Source organism: Astyanax mexicanus, chromosome 1, assembly GCF_023375975.1.
Source record: "Astyanax mexicanus isolate ESR-SI-001 chromosome 1, AstMex3_surface, whole genome shotgun sequence".
Classification (NCBI taxonomy): domain Eukaryota; kingdom Metazoa; phylum Chordata; class Actinopteri; order Characiformes; family Acestrorhamphidae; genus Astyanax; species Astyanax mexicanus.
Window position 1 is genome coordinate 30411287 of NC_064408.1, and position 21045 is coordinate 30432331.

Genomic DNA, 21045 nt, shown 5'->3' on the forward strand with positions numbered 1-21045 from the left:
AAGATTCTAAAGGGTTTACAAACTTTCAAGCCCCACTGTATATAGGAGGTGTGCCAATATGATAGCAGTATTTGTATCAACGAGATACTGGCCAAAATCACTGGACAGAAAAAAATTGGATACAATTTGATACAATCCATTAGCCTACACTATCACATTAATACTTAACTCTATACACCAATATGTCATTCAGATGGCTATGGTAAGCAAAGTACAATCACATAATAAATAATAAAATTGATGATTGGCAGATACTCAAGGCTCCAGAATCAGTATTGGGTGATTATATGGATTTCAATTGCCAAGGAATGTCTCTGGAGATTTGATGTTAATTTTGAATTATAACTTCCTTCTTGTCTTCTAATTCTGCACCACCGTAGAATCATTTCACAGCTCTGTGCTCAATTTAACACTTTAAACTTTTCTTTTAATTTTTAACTGATCACCACCAAAATCATGTACAGTAATTTCCATGTAGTATCTCTATCTGAACAGTTGTTCCACATCTGGGCTGTGATTCCAAACACTGAACATTAGTTTAGTGGCAAACAGCACCCTGTATCTGTGCTAGTTGTGTGCGTGCGTTTTCTCACCAGAGAGGGTTTAATCCCAACACTTTCAGCCGCTTGGAAGGCCAGGGTCAGATTGCGGCCCTGCAGAAAAACAAACAGGGGTATTAGAGGTCATTTACCACACAGAGAGACTCACCAAGCAACAAATACACAAACCGCTAACCATAAACACCCAGACATACTGCTGTCAGTGCACAGCAACCCCTCATCCTCACATATCCATACACCTAAAATAAACATCCACAGAGTTCACTCTCACTGACAGGGACCGGCACAGATGAGCACCTCTGGCCGGTGAAGCTGCAGACATGATCATTTAGCTTTGTTGCACGGCACAGTTTTCAGGATGTATGTAGCAGAGATGCAGTTAGTCCTGCTAGCCTGTCTAAACCCTGAATCCCCTGATACACCACAGTCTACTTCTTTTCAATTTAATGAGAAACTGTTGTACAACTCTGCCAAAAATGCATTTTCTTTCAAATGGGTCACGACAGTGTTCATGAGTTCCTACGTAACTTTGAGTTTCTACAACAGTGAGCTGAACAACTGCACGTTTCACTGGTTAATCAAACCTGGCAGGATAAAAACAACATTAACTATTTTTCCATCGACTTTCTGTGAAAACTCCAACCAAGCAATAGAAAATGTTTAAATCTGCCTAGAGCAGGCTGTCCTCACAATTTTAAATGACTGTGCAAAAGTAAAACTAGAGAGGAAGTCCACCAAGGCACCTATGAGTACTCTGAAGGAGTTTAATTGATGCTACCACCACCATGCTTCATGTCTTTGGTGATGTGCATTGGTGGGTTTTCACCAAACATAGTGTCCAATCTTATCATTTAGACTAAACACCAACCTCTATGTATTGTGGTACATACGTGCACTTACAGTGTCGAGAAAAAGTATTTGCCCTCTACAGATTTATTTTGTTTTTGCTCTTTTGTCGTAATGATTTTTTCTTTTGTATCAAACTAACTTTAACATCAGACAAAGATAACCTGAGTGAATATATATAAACACTTTTTAAATGATAATTTTATTATTGTCCTGCTGCAGAACCCAAGTAAGCCTGAGCTTGAGGTCACGAACTGATGATCGGATATTATTTTTCAGGATTGTCTGGTAAACAGCAGACTTTCTTGTTCCATCAATTACAGCAAGTTTTCAGGCCCTGAAGCAGCAAAGCAGCCCCAGACCATCACACTACCACCACCATGTTTTACGTTCAGTATGATGTTCTTTTTTTGAAATTATGTGTTATGTGAGTTTTATGTCAGATGTAACGGGACACACACCTTACAAACAGTTACGCTTTTGTCACGTAAGTCCAAATAACATTTACCCAAAGTTTTGGGAATCATCAAGATGTTTTTTTGGTAAATTTGAGATGGAACGTTGTGATGTTTTTGTTCAGCAGTTTTTTTTGCCTTGAAACTCTTTCACGGATACCATTTTTGACCAATCTCTATCTTATTATTAAATCATTAACAATGACCTTAACTGAGGCCTTAAGGGAGACCTGCAGTTCTTCAAATGTTGTTCTGGGTTCTTCTGTGACCTCCTGTATGAGTTATCCATGCCCTTATGGAGTTCCCTTTTTTTTTCTCCTTTTCTCTCTCACTGTGGTCCGCTGGAATCCCAAAGGTTTAGAAATGACTTTCTGACCTTTTTCAGACTCACAGGTTTGGCAGTAATCAGGCCTGGTTGTGGTTAGTAGTAAAATTGAACTCAGCTTTCCAAAAAATGTGATTAGTCATAGTTAATTTATGGGGGTTACAAAGGGCCATATAGATTTGGAAAGTTTTCTTGTCCTTAATAAATGAAATTATCATTTAAAATGTGCTTTTTATATTTACTCAGGGTATATTTGTCTGATATTAAAGTTTGTTTGATAATCAAAAAAATATAAATATGACAAAATGCAAAAACAATATAAAAAGGGGCAAACACTTTTCACACCACTGCAAGTGTCAATTTTCCTTGAAAAAAATTCCATAATTCGTTAAAAAGTAGAAATTTGGATGGAATGTACTGTGGCATGACAATATTTCAGTCAAAAGTGATCTAGGACTTAGTGAGGGCAATTTTACAAGAACTCATATTCAGTGGCACCTGTGGCTCAGTGCAGAATGACTGGCAACTTTCTTCTAAATAAACCAACATTTCATTTATCGACACATTGACAATATTTCAGTATTGGCACAACAACAATCTTAAAGACCTGGACGGCGCCAGAACACAGCAGAACGCTCTAAAGCTTCCATCACGATTCCTCAGAACATCATCATAATCCCAGAGCTCTGAAAGAATGGACAATCATGAATAATCTAACTGGATATGAGCTTATGCCTTTCTGTGCTAATCAGCAACACACGCGTACAGTGTCACCTATCCTCGCACACACAGATCACATGATCATGTGTGTGTGGTTAAAAAAACACGTGTGGCAGGAGATCTCTTTGTTTACTGTGTATTGTGTCTTCATCCCTCCGTATGCCATCTGTGTCTACACTTCCTTTCAGCACTAAAGCAGGCAGCCAGTCCTTCATTATAGCAGATAAAGCTTTGAGGGTGCACACGCCATGTTTGATTATGAATAGCATCAGGTATCAGGCACCGGGTGAACAATAGCATTCGCCCAGAGGAGCCTCATTTTAATAACATTCACAGGAGCTGCTGAGGCTGAAATTAACTTTGCAGCCTTTGAAATGGAGACGTGTATGAATAAAAAAAAGGATGTGTGTGAATCTGAGAATACTGATCAAAAGTTTGGAATCATTTGTCATTCTATGTAGTTGCAATGTATTCACCACTGCAACGACAGCTATGGACTGTGAAATGAAAGAGAGTTAGAACAGAAAAAAGGTCAAAGTGAATACTGTCATTGTCCAATAAAAATCAAATATCTCTATTGCACCTCCATTGCATCTCCCTTACACTGTGTCAAAAGTTCTTAATAAATGGACCCAATAGAAATTCTAGGTTTTATCCTCTTATATGAAGTTGTTGTTTTGGAGATGTGTACTAATATGTACTAATATGATGCAAATTAGATAATAACATGCCTTTTTAGATATTTTACGCAATTATTTTTTATTTTTTTGTAAAGTATCTATTTATAATTAAGGCTGTCAATGTTAAATCATTAATGCACACAATTCATTTGGTTAATATTATTTTTTTTTTTAACGCATAATGCCAGATAACTGCTATGAACAAACACTGTCTCCGCTGCGCCATGCTGATTACACCGAAGCGCCGTATGTGCAGTGTTCACTGCGCACATCTATGCTGAACGTCCTATAAAAACACAACGTTTGAAAGCGCAGCAGCACATTTTCAGCGTTCTGTGTTAAAGCAGCTTCACACTGCACAGGTATACACGCTGGAACACAGAATCTTCCGTCTATATTTGCTTTCTTGCTCCAGTGCCAGACAGTTTTGACCAATCAGGGAAACTCCAAGTTACCAGCGACACCATCACTGATCCAGACCATAGAAACAATCTACAGGTATGAAAATGACCTTTTATGCTCAGCAAGTCAAGTTTTAATTCAGAAATCCTTACAAACAAGCTGAGATGTTTACAATAAAGTAGAAAAAAAAGTTCCCTGTATCCAATTTCTCATTCATTCTTTATTCCAGCACCCCACATTGGTGTTTATCTCCTCTCAAACATACAAGTATATACTTGTATTTTAATTGACACCACTAATATGAATATACTTACATTTTACATTTCTTACATTCATTCTTATTTATCTAGCTTCTTAGAAAGAACAATATATCAGTATGGAATAAAATCAAAAGGAAAATGGATGATAAGAAGCCATCAAACCAAGGTGAACTGCTTGAATTTTTGCACCAGGAGTGACATAAAGTTATCCAAAAGCAGTGTGTAAGACTGGTGGAGGAGAACATGCCAAGATCCATGAAAACTGTAATTAAAACTCAGGGTTATTATACAAATTATTGATTTCTGTTTTTTCTTAAAACTTTATGATATGAATGTATTTTCTTTGCATTATTTGAGGTCTGAAAGCTCTGCATAATAAATAGCAAAATCAGAGAAACTCTTTTAGAAACTGAAGTGGTCTATTCATTTTTCCAAAGCTGTGTGTGTTTCTCCATTTTGCGTCAAAGCAATTTGAATGTAGCACGCAATTTATTTGGTAAATTAGCAAAAATGCTTATTTGGACAATGTTAGCAACTCATTGTACTTGTTATACATACATATATACATATATACATATTGTGGCTGTTATTAATACTTACTTGACTTTGTGGGTCAGTCTCATATATCTCAGTCCCCAGTTTAAACCTGGGTGCCCCCTCATATAATCTGAAGGGCAGGGGTAGATCAGATTACAGGGTTATGGGTTCTACCCGGGTTTGACAAGCTGCTACTGTTGGGCTCTTCCTCACTAGTGTGTATGTGTGTGTTTACTGCACACCTGTGAGAGAGGCTGAACATCGATCAGTGTGCTCATGGCAAGCAAAGTGAAGATGTTTATAGTGGTTACCAGATGCATGGGACATTCAGTTTCTGAAGATGTGTGAGGATCTAAGTGAACCTGACCCACAGTGTCACTTGCTCAGTCCCGTGTCCCGCGACTTTTGGCACGTCAGTGTATGTATGTGTGTGTAGTACCTTGTCCTGGCTGATGAGCTCCTGGTAAGGGATGTGTGCGGGCAGGTAGGTGTGCAACAGGGCGCAGAAGGCCAGGCCATCACTCCAGCTGCTGCTGAAATTGGTCACGTCGATGTTCTGCAGAATAAACAGACAGAAAATCATTAGCCTTACTATTCACTGTCTGTGTGAAGTGTGTGTTTGAGGCAATATAAAGACTGAATGTCCACAGCAAGGCACAGGTGTTTTTGATAATATATGATATCTGACAAATTTCACTTGTCCTCCTCATAATAAAAACACCCCTATATGAAGCTGATTCTACATTACATTACATTTTTCAGACGCTTTTTTGCAAAGCGACTTACAATAATGATGTACATTTAATAATAGAGGACATTGTAGATTAAGACAAAAACATTTTAGATAGGGCCTAAAGGAGGCCATTGGGGACAGAGAGACAGAGGTAGAAAGGAGGGGAAGAAGGAAATGAGGTTAGAAATAGTTAGTTTTTTTAGAGGTGTTAGGAGAGTAAGTGCTCTTTGAAGAGCTCTGTCTTCAGGAGTTTCCTAAAGATAGCGAGAGATTCTCCTGATATGGTAGTGGAAGGTAGTTTGTTCCACCATTGGGGAACTCTGTATGAGAACAGTCTGGATTTGTGTGCGTTGTGTGAATGTCTGGAGCGCAGCGGCTGCAAGGTAACATAAGCCTTTAGGAGTGAGTGCAGGTAGGAAGGAGCTTGCTCTTTCATCACCTTGTAGGTGTACAAGTAGCAACAAGAAGCCAATGGAGCTCAATATTTTGGCTGGTTGAAGACCAGGCGCGCTGCTGCATTCTGGATCATCTAAAGTTGTTTTATAACAAAGGATAGGAGGCCTATTAGTATGGCATTGCGGTACTCAAGGCCTGAGATGACCACTGCTTATACCAAAAGTTGGGTGGCCTGTTGCGTTAAAAATTGGTCAAATTTTGAGGGGGTTTGCCACACCTTACTCAACAGAAACTTGCTCAAAACTGTCTGAAAAAAAACTTTAAAAATTGTGTTTGTTATTGCTGGGATAGCTAGCTGGAGTTAGAGAAAAAAAGAGCAGTTTTTTGCAGCTTGAAGTTTCCTGTGAACCCTGTTAGATTGTTCGGTGTTATTTGATAGTTTGATAGTTCTAATATATTAATATACAGCTCTGGAAAAAAATAAGAGACCACTTTAAAATGATACATTTCTTTTATTTTAGTAAATTGAAAACCTCTGGAATATATTTAAGAGGAAGATGGATGGTCACGAGCCATCAAACCAAGCTGAACTGCTTGAATTTTTGCACCAGGAGTGGCATAAAGTTATCCAAAAGCAGTGTGTAAGACTGGTGGAGGAGAACATGCCAAGATGCATGAAAACTGTGATTATAAACCAGGGTAATTCCACCAAATATTGATTTCTGAACTATAATATATCTTTATGAATATGAACTTGTTTTCTTTGCATTATTTGAGATCTGAAAGTGTTGTATCTTTTTTGTTATTTTAGTAATTCCACATTTTTTTGCAAATAAATGCTCCAAATGACAATATGTTTATTTGGAATTTGGGAGAAATGTTGTCGGTAGTTTATAAAATAACACAACAATGTTCATTTTACTCAAACTGGTACCTATAAATAGCAAAATCAGAGAAACGGATTCAGAAACTGAAGTGGTATCTTTTTTTTCCAGAGCTGTGTATAAATATAATTATTAAATGAATCTCCTTTCTCACACACAATCACAGTATACACTTAAGCCAGATGTTACTAGGAACTCAAGAAAGCATATGAGGTCTTGCCTCATCACTCAGCACAGTGCTCTCAGTGCAATGTGGATGTATCTGGCTGTTAGCACACTGAGAGATGTCCGATGATGTTGCATTAGCTCCAGTTTGAAAAGGTGAGGTGGAGCACTCGGCCATGTTTCAAAAGTAGCACAAGAAAGTGTTCACCAATCAGTTCTCTTAGGCATCAGTTTTTTTTTCTCCTAGTCAGTGGGCAGGAATTGGTAATGTTGAAAGTATCGAGAAAATAAAACAATTACATTCATTATCAGGATATATCTCACTGTGTATTAAACCAATGTAAAACTACAACTAAAAAAGCATTTTAATCATCATTTTAATCATCTTTTCAGCAGATTCAGAAGACATTTTTACATATTTTTTATTAAACATATCAAAACATTCTCTATTATCTGGTCTAATTTAAATAACTAAAAAGGAAGCTATCAACATTCAGTATGGATTTTTCAGGGCATCTGATGACCCATATTTTGATCTCTATTTTTTACCCTCCTCAGAAAGTATCAGGGGACATCACCTGTCTCATCATTATGTATTCTATTATTCTGTAACATTAATTAGCTGATACACATACAGACAGTACTAGTCTAGCACCTCGCCTTTAATATAAACACATAAACCAACCAACAGCACCACAGCATAAACAGTGCTGTTTGATTGTGCGCATGTGCCCCACGTGTAAACAAATATCATCAACTTTATTTTCATTCCTAAAATTCTGTTTAATGATCTACTTTCTTGGATTTATTTTTTTTTGCTTATAATGACAAGCTAGTGTTTAAAAAACAACAACAAACAACACAGTGTTTATTTTTGCTTTCACTTTTAGGGGTGTTGGAACTTGTTTTAGGGGTGTTTGAGCCCCCATTAAAAAGGGGCCCCCATGAGCCCCCATCAAAAAACGCTACCAGCGCCCCTGGAAGTTATCAATATTCTAATAATAAAAAAACACACAATAGCTATGAATTAAAGAAAGCAGATTTAATGACTTATTGTAAATTTTGCTTCTCTACTGATTTTGTTTTGACAGAGCTTGTGAGCAATGACGCAAAAAACACAGGGATGTTACAACAGAAGTGCAGACGTACTGCTGACTAATCTGAGAAATTAAGTAGCACATATTTCACAATATACTGGCCATAAACCAGCCTGTCAGATTGTGGAACCACAGATTGACCAACACATATTTAAAGACCACAAGAAAATAAAGAAAAGGCTTCAAATTGGTTGCTACTTTTATTATCTGTGATGTACTTCGGTCCATGTTTCTGGATTACAGGGTGTCATATAAACACCATTTACACCGGGTCAATTCATGTGACCAGAATCTGGATTGTATCCGGATTTTACATTTTTCTTGAACTTTCAGTTCAGTTACAAATGTTTTTTCGGTTTATAATCTTAATTTCCATGTTACATAACAATTACTACTGGTGTTTTAGGTGAACTGGAACGAGAGATAGATGTGTTTACTCTGGACAAATGACCAGATGCTTGGCTTACATCTGGGCTAAGTGTTGCATGTGACGACACCCCGGATTCCAAGTATAAGACAATGATCTGCCCGAGCCACATGTGCCAGGAACCCAGTTACAGAGTATAATGAGACAATCGGCTTGAGCAACATAATCCTGATACTCAAGATGCAGTAAGTGACTAGGTGTAAAGAGGGCCACTGTGTCAGAAACTACATTCAATCTATAATTCAAAAGTCTGAAATTGTATCTCCAGTATAAAACAACAAACCTGTAAAATTGCCTATATTTTTAGACATTAACAAAACTAAATAAGTTTGAGTATATTTTAACTTTACTGCTCTAAATACTGACTAAGAGCTGACTGCACTGCAAAACAGACACTTAATCTGACCTATCCATACATGTGCATCATTGCTACTTGAATAGCCTACATTACATTAGCAATATTACTGCAGATTTAATATATTTTATTCATGTGGAAATGCTGCACACATTCATTTCAATCATTTCAATCATTTAAAGCATCACTTTCTTAGTGTATGAGAATGAGATGCAGTGAGACACAGCTCCAGCTTGAATACAGAGCAGAATCTGTTACAGTTTTAATTAAGACCTTACGCAATCCAGCAGAATTACTGGGCTGTTCCAGACGTTTCATTATTTTAAAGCACCAAAAGTGAGTCAGATTTTTTGGATTTCTAAACTGAGCTCCCCCCCCCCCACACACATCCTTATCAAATTTTAAATAGGGAGCGTAAAAGACTAGCTGGCTGAACACAATGCGAAACATTTTGGCCTGTAATTTGTGTCTCGCTGTGATGAATGACTTCATTATCACTGGAAGTGAATGGCTGTTTAGGATCATTAGGATTCCACTCGGATCCTCATGCATCACCGAGCCATTTCACCTGGAGAGCCAGTTCAAGGCGAGTGGCGAGGGTGAGAGGTGGGACATGCTCCATGGCACGTTCTCCCCACTCATACACACACACACACACACACACATGCACATAGAGGGAACAGGGATGGCGGGGGAAGATGGAGCAGAATAGAAGCGCGGGCGGAGCTCTCTATTGTGATGTCACCTATTTAAAAAAGCACAAATAGTACAATTGAAATAGAGTCTGAAGGTCATTCATTAAAAAGAAATGTTTTCTATTTACTTATTTAAAATAAGTAAGTACATTTTATATGAAAAGCATATGGATAAAATATATTACATCAGCACAACTACTGCCACAAATACTGTAAGTGCAAATATTCCATATAATATTAGATGCATGTATATTTATAAAAGTAATTTAAGAAACACTCAAGCATTTTAAGTAACATTTGCGCTATGTAAAAGACAGCTGTGTTTACATTTTTTTAAATAACAGATATTTAGATATTCATATGGACAGGATGTGCATGTCTGAATGATATACATTCAGCACATACTTCTTTTTCAGTGTGTATGGATAAAGGCAAGTTGTGTGAATGTATGACAGGAGAGGAAAGATTAGCGTAAGACGGGGGAGAGTGGTGGGATGCACGGCAAACACACTGTACGTCACACTCTCCTAACTCATTGTCCTCTCCGAGACTTCCTGTCCCTTCCTGTATCTCTATGCGCAGTTGTTGCTCTGGTATGTGAGTATGTGAGCGTGTGTGTGTGTGTATTTGTGTGTGTGTGTGTCCGTGGATGAGTTTGGGAACAGAGTGAAAGGCCAGCTGAGGCTCTCATGGGCTTAGCCCTTATAGGCCCTCTAACGCACCCACTGTGGCCCGACACTTCATAAACATCTTCTAAAAGGCACTTTGACGCTTGTTTCTAGGAGGAGACCCCGTCACACGCTGCATTCTCAGACCCTGCTATGCACTGCATTCTCAGATGGGCTATTAGAACTAAGTTGATGGAATGAGGAAACATTCATTCACTACACAGCCTGATATCCCACAAAGAAGAATGTAGAAATGAAGATATTGCTGCACAATCATCCATAGCTGTGGAAAACACTGTGCTACACTTATAGCTCACGTTGGTTTTGAATTTACAAAACGGCAAGAATGCAAAGAACTCCCAAAGCAGAGCCTTGGTGAGTAAATGAAAACACCAGGGATGGTGCTGTCCAAATAGCATACCAAATGCAGAGCACCGGTTTGAATCTAGGCCAAATTTCGACTCAGGCCGAGTGCTGCATGTGGTGAAACCCCGGTTACCAAGTATAATACAACAATCTGCCCAAGCCACATGTGCCCACAACCCTGTTACCAAATATAATATGACAATCTGCCCAAGCTACATGTGCCCACCACCCAGTTATCAAGTATAATACTACAATCGGCACAAGCCACATGTCAATAACCCTGTTACCGAGTATAATATGACAATCTGCCCTAGCCATTTGTGTCAATAACCCTGCTACCAAGTATAATACAACAATCAGCACAAGCAACTTGTCAATAACCCTGTCACTGAGTATAATACGACAATCTGCCCAAGCCACATGTGTCAATAACCCTGTTACCAAATATAATACAACAATCGGCACAAGCCACATGTGCCCACAACCCAGTTACCAAATATAATACAACAATCGGCACAAGCCACATGTGCCCACAACCCAGTTACCAAATATAATACTACAATCGGCACAAGCCACATGTGCCCACAACCCAGTTACCAAATATCATACTACAATCGGCACAAGCCACGTGTCAATAACCCTGTTACCAAATATAATACTACAATCGGCACAAGCCACATGTGCCCACAACCCAGTTACCAAATATCATACTACAATCGGCACAAGCCACGTGTCAATAACCCTGTTACCAAGTATAATATTACAATCGGCACAAGCCACGTGTCAATAACCCTGTTACCAAGTATAATACTACAAACGGCACATGCAACATGTCAATAACCCTGTTACTGAGTATTATATGACAATCTGCCCAAGCCACATGTTCCCACAACCCAGTTACTAAATATAATACTAATATCGTCACAAGCCACGTGTCAATAAACCTGTTACCGAGTATAATATGACAATCTGCCCAAGCCACATGTGTCAATAACCCTGTTACCAAGTATAATACAACAATCGGCACAAGCCACGTGTCAATAACCCTGTTACCGAGTATAATATGACAATCTGCCCAAGCCACATGTGCCCACAACCCAGTTACCAAATATAATACTACCATCGGCACAAGCCACGTGTCAAAACCCTGCTATTGAGCATAATACGACAATCTGCCCTAGCCACATGTGCCAGAATCCTGCTCAGCGAGTATAATAGGACAAATTATATGGTGTGTCAGTTCAGCACATCCTCAGATATTAACATAATTTGTACAAGGGACAGTAAAAGGTACAGTACACATAAAAAAACAGTAAGGGCAGTAAAGGGACTCAGAATGGCAGAAAAAAGTCATCAGAATGGCAGAAAGTTAAAAGAACGCATGTGTTGCAAGATTTACAAAAAGTGTCTTGTGGCAGAAGCCTACAGTAAGGCAAGTATGCAAACAGTTACGTTCACAACACAGCCAGATGTCTACACAAATGCATGACCAAATGGCAAGTATGTTTCTCTCCTGGTCTATGCCTCTTTTTTTGAGCAAGCCAATGGTGACAGTGGCACGAAAACCCTTTCAGATCAAGAGGAATAATCCTTGCTAAGAACAAATACTCACAAAGGGAACCCATCCTCCTGAGGGGCGACACTGAATAGCAAAACGGATGACAAATCCATATTGGAAGCGAACAAAATTATTCTAAATTGCTACACAATGGTAAAACGATATAGCCTTTAATACACTTATAACACATCAATTCAGACTGTTCAGCACAGTAAAAGGTCACCTCTTCACTCAAGGTCATCGCTCACTCAAAATCGTTAATTCATGTTTCAGAATTCAGCCAATCCATCAATGAGAGCAATCAATAGCATCAGAATGAAATGACAGTAATATTGGTTAAGCGTTGTCAGTGAGACAGGCTCTCCTGAACGTGTTTCTTTACCTCATTTATCATTGAGGCAGATTCCCTCTGAATGAAGATGAAATTTACTCTCTGGCCAACTGATTACTGTCCAATCAGATGCCCCTGTAAAAGCATCATCCATTGCATCTAGCAAAGTAATGTGACCATAGATCCATTCATCATAAACTTCCCATTATCATGCTGAAAAGATCTCCTCCACTGTAGACATTAACATTCCTCCACATTAAGACGAGTAACAATATGATGTATAGGGGCGTGTTGATTGATTTTTCTATTTAAATCAATCTTCATTTGAATGATACAATATTGATTAATTTAAACCAGAATCGATCTTTAGAATTAGCCCATTTTTCCTGTATATATATATTTTGTCCCCAGGGATGAACGCGTTTACCGGGCTGGGGAAGAGGCTCTTATAACGGAGGAAACTGGCTGCTTTTTCTTTTTAACTTAATACATTTTCTCTCTTAACATTATTAATTTTGCTAAAGCCAGGACATTGAGAAGGTGGCGGGACGCCTTTGAAAAGGTGAAGCTGCTTTTTGTACTAAAGTGGACTTTCAAAAGTGGACTGTTATGACTGATTTTATTATTATTATTATTTATTATTACTATTATTTTTCTTTTTGATATGTCAGAAAGTATATTGATACGCCTGGGTGGGGCTGTCAGGAAGGGGGGAGGGAAATGTGGGTGGTTGTTTAAAAAAAAAAAGAAAGAAAAACAATAATTTTTAATATTACTATGTTTACTTAAGAAAGTTACTGTTGTGTTAAGTCTATATAACATAAACACTAATAGTTTAATAATAAAAGATTGAATGTTCCTTGTGTAATTACATACATTTCATATTCAAACTACAATTTTTATTGTAACTGAAATTTACCTAAATGAATCGATTTTGAATCGAATCGGGACCTTGTGTATCGGAATTGAATTGAACCAGGAAATCATTGACGATACCAGGCCCTACTATTTTGGGAGAGATCAATTCTTTTCTTTATTATTGTAGGTTATTTTATCATTTTAATTGCCTTCAAGAATGAAGAATAACTAGCACTATGGCTAGCACTGCTGGAGCAGCATTAGCATTACCCACTAATGGTGCTAGCCATTTAGCTGTTCAGAGGAAAGTATTTTTGGACTGTATCCTGCCTGTTAAAACAATCTATGTGGGACGAACTGCTAGGTAATATCATCCTGGTTTACCGGAACACTCAGGATTTCTCAGTGTAGCACTGTCGGGCGGCAGCTAGGTGGCATTAGTGCTTAGCCACGCTAATGCCACCTAAGACCAGAAAATAGACGTTTACGAAAAATATGGTAAGTAGACTGTTGCTAAGGTATTGGTAGATGGTTGCTATAGTGTTTGAGGTGGTTGCTGTTATAGTTTTTTTTATTATTTCTAAGCCATTTCTATTCTATCATAAGTGGCTTGCTGAGGTTAATATATGGTTAAATGGTATCTTTACCATGGTTAATAGAATGTTGCTAGGTGGTTATCCTGTACCTGTACCTTTGTGACAAAGAAAAGCATACACACTTTAACTGTGGAGAAATTCATACAGGGTCGTTTATATAAGAACGATTCAGATTTAAAGCAGTATGCTGTTATTTCATACATATAATTATGTGAATGTTTATCAATTGTTCCAAGAGATAATAGTGGACAGTAATTTAGAGATTAATGGCTATTAATTGATGTATGGAATTAATGTCATAAATCAGTGTTATGATAGACCACAATTTCGAGTACAATGAAACACCAAGAAATAATGTCAATTGACCTCAACACTCCACAAGCACAAGCCAGAAAGGCTATTTTTAATCACTCTTTCTCTCTCTTTCTCTTTGTCTCTCTCTCTGAGGGAAACCTGCACAGCCCTGTCATGTAGGCCGACATTCTTCACATGCCTGTAGCATCTGTCTCTGTACCAATTCAGTGTCCCGCAAACCTCAAAAATACACACCCACACGCAGGCGGGTCCAAGCGCGGGGGTGGAGGCGCGTGGGGGGGTTCATGGAGGATGTATGTGTGGCCGTACGGGAGTGAGGTGGAAGAGCACGGAGCTACATCCTGGTCAGCGTGACCCCTGTGGGGAGGGGGCTGCTCACAGAGTGCAGCAGCAGGCATGGCGAGGGAGTGGGGAGGGGAGCGAGAGCAGGGTTATGAATGTTAAAAAAACAGCAGCCTCCATCAACATGCTGAGACCAGGCTCGCGAAAGCAAACACGCAGTCCATGTACAGGAAGTCACTCTTGGCTCACTACAACCAGAGAGAGCGAGAGAAAGAGACGAGAGCGGCCGCTGCCAAGAACTCTCTCAGACACACACACAGTGACACAGTGCACTGACAAGCTGATGCTAATAGCTGAAGCAACTTAAGGGATACCTTAAAACGCTGTTCGCATTCTCAGAAGTGAAGACAGACACCCGGTCTTCTTTAGGAATTTCAAGTTTGTTTTTTTTTGCTAATAAAACTATTTATCTACTCTTAAAAAGACAGTTCTGCTTTTAAAATGTGAAATTCGAGCCACATTGAAAGACATTTTTTGCAAAAAAAATCTACAAATACATGCAACTCTGGAAAAAAAATAAGAGACCACTTTAAAATGATGAGTTTCTTTGATTTTACCAAATAGAAAACCTCTAGAATATAATCAAGAGGAAGAAAAATGATTACAAGCCATCAAACCAAGCTGAACTGCTTGAATTCAAAAGCAGTGTGTAAGACTGGTGGAGGAGAACTGGAGGAGGGTTATTCCACCAAATACTGATTTCTGAACTCTTAAAACTTTATGAATATGAACTTATTGTCTTTGCATTATTTGAGCTCTAAAAGCTCTGCATCTTTTTTGTTATTTCAGCCATTTCTCATTTTCTGCAAATAAATGCTCTTAATGACCATATTTATTTGGAATTTGGAGAAATGTTGTCTGTCGTTTATAGAATAAAACAACAATGTTCATTATTTTACTCAAATATTTACCTATAAATAGCAAAATCAGAGAAACTGATTCAGAAACTGAAGTGGTCTATTATTTTTTCCAGAGCTGTACATGACTGTACACATACAATTTAACATAGCTGAATATGTTATTAGAGAAGATCTCTGAGCTAGCTAAGGGTCCTATCTTTACAATAGGTGGGCATGTCGAGAAGGGACTGACATCCAGACTGACATCTCTGTGTTTCGTCACCTCGCATTTAATAAAATAGCTATTTGTCCACTGCCACACACCGTAATTACACTTTGGGCACTTGTTTCTATGGAGATCTATGTAAACACTACGTAAAAAACCTGTTTTTAATTGCAGTCCGGATGCAGGATTTTATCACTGACTAGAGGTGTGAAATATTTTTCACAGACGTCCCCTTTAGAAACTAATCCTGTCCAGATAGGGCTTTAGCTGGCTAAAAGTATTTACAAGTGTTGCCATCAGCCAAATGACTTATAATGCAGGGTGCCCATATTTTTGGGTGCCTTTTTCCTTTTTGGTATTTTAAAATTCCAAAAGTTTGCGCTAGGTCACAGTAGTCTGTGTGGGTTTTAGCCTCCGAACCTGCTCACCGCCATTCCCCCAGTCCAAATTCCACACTCCAGGTTGCCAGGTACAGAACACAACAGCATGCAAACAGTTTTGTATTTTATAGTTCAAAAAGTTTGACATAAACAAAAATATTTTTGCTTGAATATATAAAAAAATGTTTCATCTTTGAGACATATTTGTGTCTTTGGGAAAGCAAGTCATGTTTTCATTGCTTAGCTGTTCACAACAACATTTATATGTTGGTTTGCTATATCTTTATTTCGATTAAAACATTTTTAAAAAATAAACGCTATGTGTCCTGTGTGACATTTCTTCATTTACACCCTTTAAAAAAGATCCACATTTCAGAGTCAGTGTCTCGTTGGGTTTTAGTTGGGTACTCTTTCAAAGGGGAAATGACTGAATCTATTACCAGCATCTCTGGCCGAAGTGAAAAGCCACTTCTGGCCTGGTTATGGTATTACAGTAATGCTGAGAGTGAAGTGTAGGCTAGCAGCATTTGTTCTACCCATCGCCACTTCCTCAATAAATGCCAGGAGCAGCCAGCGTAATTGTGAGCCTGTGGCTTTGCATCATCTGTTAATGAAATTTCAGACTATTAAGGCGGTATGTTTCAGCAGCAGCCCACACAGGCAAATTCAGATCACTCAGGGCCTCATTTTTAAATAGCTTTTAAGAGAGCACACACTCTCACACAGACCGTGATTCATGATCCACGTCCAGCCAATTAGAATAAACATTGTTTTATATTATTAGTTAGTAGCTTATTATATGATGTTTCAATGATGGGATATCACCTTTAGAATATATATTTAATATATATATATATATATATATATATATATATATATATATATATATATATATATATATATATATATATATATATTACAACAGCTATTACATTAGCTTCATATTTCCAGAATAAAACAGTCTGAATGAGTATTATCTCTCTGCCATGACAAATGGAAAATGAACAGAGCTAAACTGTTCTTGACAAGTTCAGTATTTGACCAACACAGAAGCAACACAATAAAGTGGCTTATAGATTACCAGTCAAAAGTTTAAACAAAAAATTATTCAGTGTTTTCTTAAAATCTTAAATCTTAAAATGTTCTGCATTGTAGCTTAATGACTAAAGTAATTCAACAATCATGAATAATGTATTTGGAATTATTAAGTAAACAAAAAAAAAAAACTAACAAACCAGAATATGTTTTATATTTTAGATTTTTTAAAGAAGCTCCTCTTGCTTAGATAACAGTTTTGCACATTTTGTCATTTTCTCAGTCAGTTTTATGAGGTAGAGTCACCTGGAACTTGTTTCAGTTAACAGCTGTGCTGAACTTATCAAGAGTTCATTACTTGAATTTTAGAGTTGGTATACAGTGAATAGACTTATTTAAATAATGTTCTAATACATATTATGGCAAGAACTACTCAACTAAGTAAAGAAAAAAAAAACATAATAAATCCGGAATTGAAAGTTTCCTCAAATGCAGTTGCAAAGACCATGATGAAACTGGCTCTCATCAGGACCACCCCAGTAAAGGAAGAGCAAGAGTCACCTCTGTAGCACAGCATAATTTGATCAGAGTTACCAACCTAAGAATCCACGAGTTAACAGCACCCTAGATAAGAGCACCTAAATTAAATTGGGTTTGTTTAACAGGTTTACTTACTTTTATTTTTACTACGTGATTCCTTACATGTTCCTTCATAGTCTGGATCACTTCTGTATTCATTTATAATATAAGAAAAAAATATAAAATGAGGTTTGGAAGCTTTGTCCAAACTTATGATTGGTACTGTACCTCAACTGTACTGCATGTTACTCTCTACAAAAATGGCCAGAATTGCTGTTAAAAACAGCCTTCAATGTTGTTGCTTCTACTGTTTTTTTAAAAGGAAATACCATTTTCTTTGTCTATTTGAGTTGACAACAGTATTTTAAACAGTGCCTGTATCACAAATGCAAGTCTCTTTTTTGAGATAAAAAAATCACACAGTTTAAGGCAAGTCTGCATAAGGCTTTCTATCATCCAAATAAAATCTAATTAGTCAGCCCTACTTTAAAAAGCATGCAACCCGATTTCCTTACAAATCTTATCAGCCAGCCAAAAAGAGAAGTAACAGAAATATGGCATAAAAACTGAATCATGTGACCATCTTTATCAGCTTCAGACCATCTCATATGTGAAAGCACACGTGACATTCTTGAATGTAAGGAACACAGGCAGCTGTTCTAATATATTAATAGCTTCATCTTTCTTCCCACACTCATCCTAGCATGGTCCTAATTACCTGCGTAATATTCTACTATTAGTTGTGCTCTGTATTCTATTATTAGATAATGCAGTCATTGAGCAGATGGAGCGAGAGGTGTAGGGTAGCAGCTTTTGTTCTGCCCTTTGTGACTTCCTCAATAAACACCACAGTTCCGTTCTCAATGAACAGAGCTGAAGAGCTAGACCGTTAAAATAACAAAGCCTATTTTTATACGAAAAAACACCACATCCCGTAATATTCCAATGTTTTGTTATTTATTTTTTGCTGTTTTATGTTTCCTGGTGTACATTTAGAACATTGGTTTGGGATTATGCTCTGTATAAAGCTGTCATGGATTCTTACATATATTACATACAACATGATATGGACATATAATATTCTAACTTCTCTTACCTTTTTAAAATAGAACAATATGTTTTTTTTTGTCACTGTGCATTTAATTTCTACCTTAACTTTCAAAGAAAGTCAGTATAACAAAATCTGTTTTTTTTTGTTTTTTTTTAAGATTGTATTTGTTCTAGTGTCTCAGCAACAATATGTAAATGACCTTTGTTCTGATTGGCTAGCCTGTATTTTGCCTTATTTAAAAAGTAGAACAGGAGTGGTCCAGCGGTCTAATGCGCTGTCACTATGAGCGGGAGGTCGCAGGTTCGAACCCCCGCTCATGCAGCTTTGCCATCAGCTGCCGGCGCTTAGGGGGAGCAAATTTGGCTCTGCTCCCCCTGGGGTGGGTAGATGGCGCTCTCTCCCCATCACACTCAAGGTGGCGCTGGGCGGCACGAGGCGTCTGTGAGCGGATGAATCGGAACCTAGCCGCTGTGCTTTCCTCCGAGCGCACTAGCCGCTCAGGCAATGATTCATCCGCAGCAGCTCGAAAAAAGGGGTGATTGACGTCGCGGGCGTCACCGGTGATGGGGACGCACAAGGGGGTGGGACAATTGCATATCCAAATTGGGAGAAAAAGGGGGAAAAATCAGAAATAAAATTATTAAATAAAAGAAAAAAGTAGAACAGGTTAAAACACTCCTTATAACTTAAGTGTGACTGGGCGGAGCTAAGCAGCTAAGTAAGAAGAAGTGCATATCGTCGCTGTCCAATGAAAAACATGTAACTCCAAAACAGCAACTTTACAAACTTTCAGTGGAAGTCAATATGAAAAGAGTTAATTTTAAGTAATTTTGGAGAATTTCTATTAAAGTTTATTGATCCCGTTTATTGGCACTTTACTGATCCTGAAGAAAAAGTAGTAAAAAATTGGTATGTTTAAATTGAAACAAACAAAACGTGTTTTTTTTTTGCGATGTGCAGATGATTGTATTGCAATTATACAGACATATAAACACATACACTTACAATATAAGCTGGCTACCTCCTGACAGAGTAAAAGCACACACACACACACACACACACACACACACACACACACACAAAAACAGCTCGATCAACTCTCACTGCAAAGCCTTTGACTGACATTGGACATTCACTTCACTTCAACTCACTGCCTCAGGCCATGTTATTTAACCAGGAGAAATGACACACTCTACGACCATGTGACACACACACACACACACACACACACACACACACACACACACACAGCATTTACATTAGTCAGCAGCTCGGTGTCCAGCGTATTCTCTGTTGACAGTCATCCAGCCAGTGGCTATAATGGTGACACGCTCCTCATTAGAGTTCAAGTCCTTGAACCCATACTTCAATGTGCTTCAAAACACAATGACTGATAAAACCTCCTGGCAGCCATACACGTGATGAAGCGCTATTTCCGTTTCCTCTCTCTACTGAATGATAAAACCTGAAGGGCCCTATTTTAGCGATCTTTCAGCGAGCCGTCAACAGCACACCACACAGCATGATTTAGGGAGTGTACCAGTACCAGTGCTTTTACTATTTTGCACTATTGTTCCCAGACATTTAATAGTCCTATATTAGTAAATAAAAAAAAAAACATTGTCTGCCTTACAGTTTTTCCCAAACGTTTAAACGCATTTCTAAAAACTTGGCTCAGTTTCTCAAAACTCTAAACACAAACTGAAAATTATTAACTCCTTTGTTGAAACTCTACAAATCTTCAGCAAAACTGATTCCTTCCACCAAAACAACACACACAGATATTTTATGCTTATCTCTTACACAGCATCAAATACACACTGACAAGATAAATTCAAAGCACTATTATCAGAAGTATTTGGTTATGTTTTTGACTTCATGAGGCCGCTGTACAAATTCAAATGCAGACAAGTCCATGGAAACATGTTGGCTTTCTGTTGTTTTTATTTATTTGGTGTGGTGTAGGACCCCCCCATTTACAGTACTACACAAATATAAGCTATATGTACTGTATGTAAAATGTTGCAAAACTGTAATTTTCACAATGAGAAACATGATAAAGAAAATTCACATACAAAGAGGACACAAAAATGTATTTATGTAACGCGGGACCAGACGGGAGGCGGACGTAAAAGCGGGTAAGACAAACTTTAATGAATAATAAGTAAACAAACAAACAAACAAACAAACAGGGGAATAACGAATAAATATATATACATAAACAAACAAACAGGGAAAACCAACACAGAGCTAAGCTAAACAGATAAGAACAAAACAAGGTTAGGGAATATATACAACGGATAAATACGTAAATATATACAAAATAAACAAAGAAACAAACAGGCAAGAAACGTGACTAGAAAT

General features: G+C 37.9%; 2 protein-coding genes across 11 annotated transcripts in view; one reads left to right on the forward strand and one right to left on the reverse strand.

The window, feature by feature from the left end:
- zswim7 (zinc finger, SWIM-type containing 7) overlaps positions 1 to 21045 on the forward strand; it is a 161581-nt gene that overhangs the window by 91017 nt on the left and 49519 nt on the right. The window lies entirely within an intron of this gene.
- specc1 (sperm antigen with calponin homology and coiled-coil domains 1) overlaps positions 1 to 21045 on the reverse strand; it is a 205231-nt gene that overhangs the window by 15713 nt on the left and 168473 nt on the right. For all 8 annotated transcript variants that reach the window (XM_049476111.1, XM_022665301.2, XM_022665303.2 and 5 more), the window contains 2 exons: positions 5225 to 5341; positions 594 to 653 (listed from right to left, as the gene is read on the reverse strand). In XM_049476111.1, coding sequence (XP_049332068.1) covers positions 594 to 653; positions 5225 to 5341 — 177 coding nt within the window. The remainder of the gene's footprint in view (positions 1 to 593; positions 654 to 5224; positions 5342 to 21045) is intronic.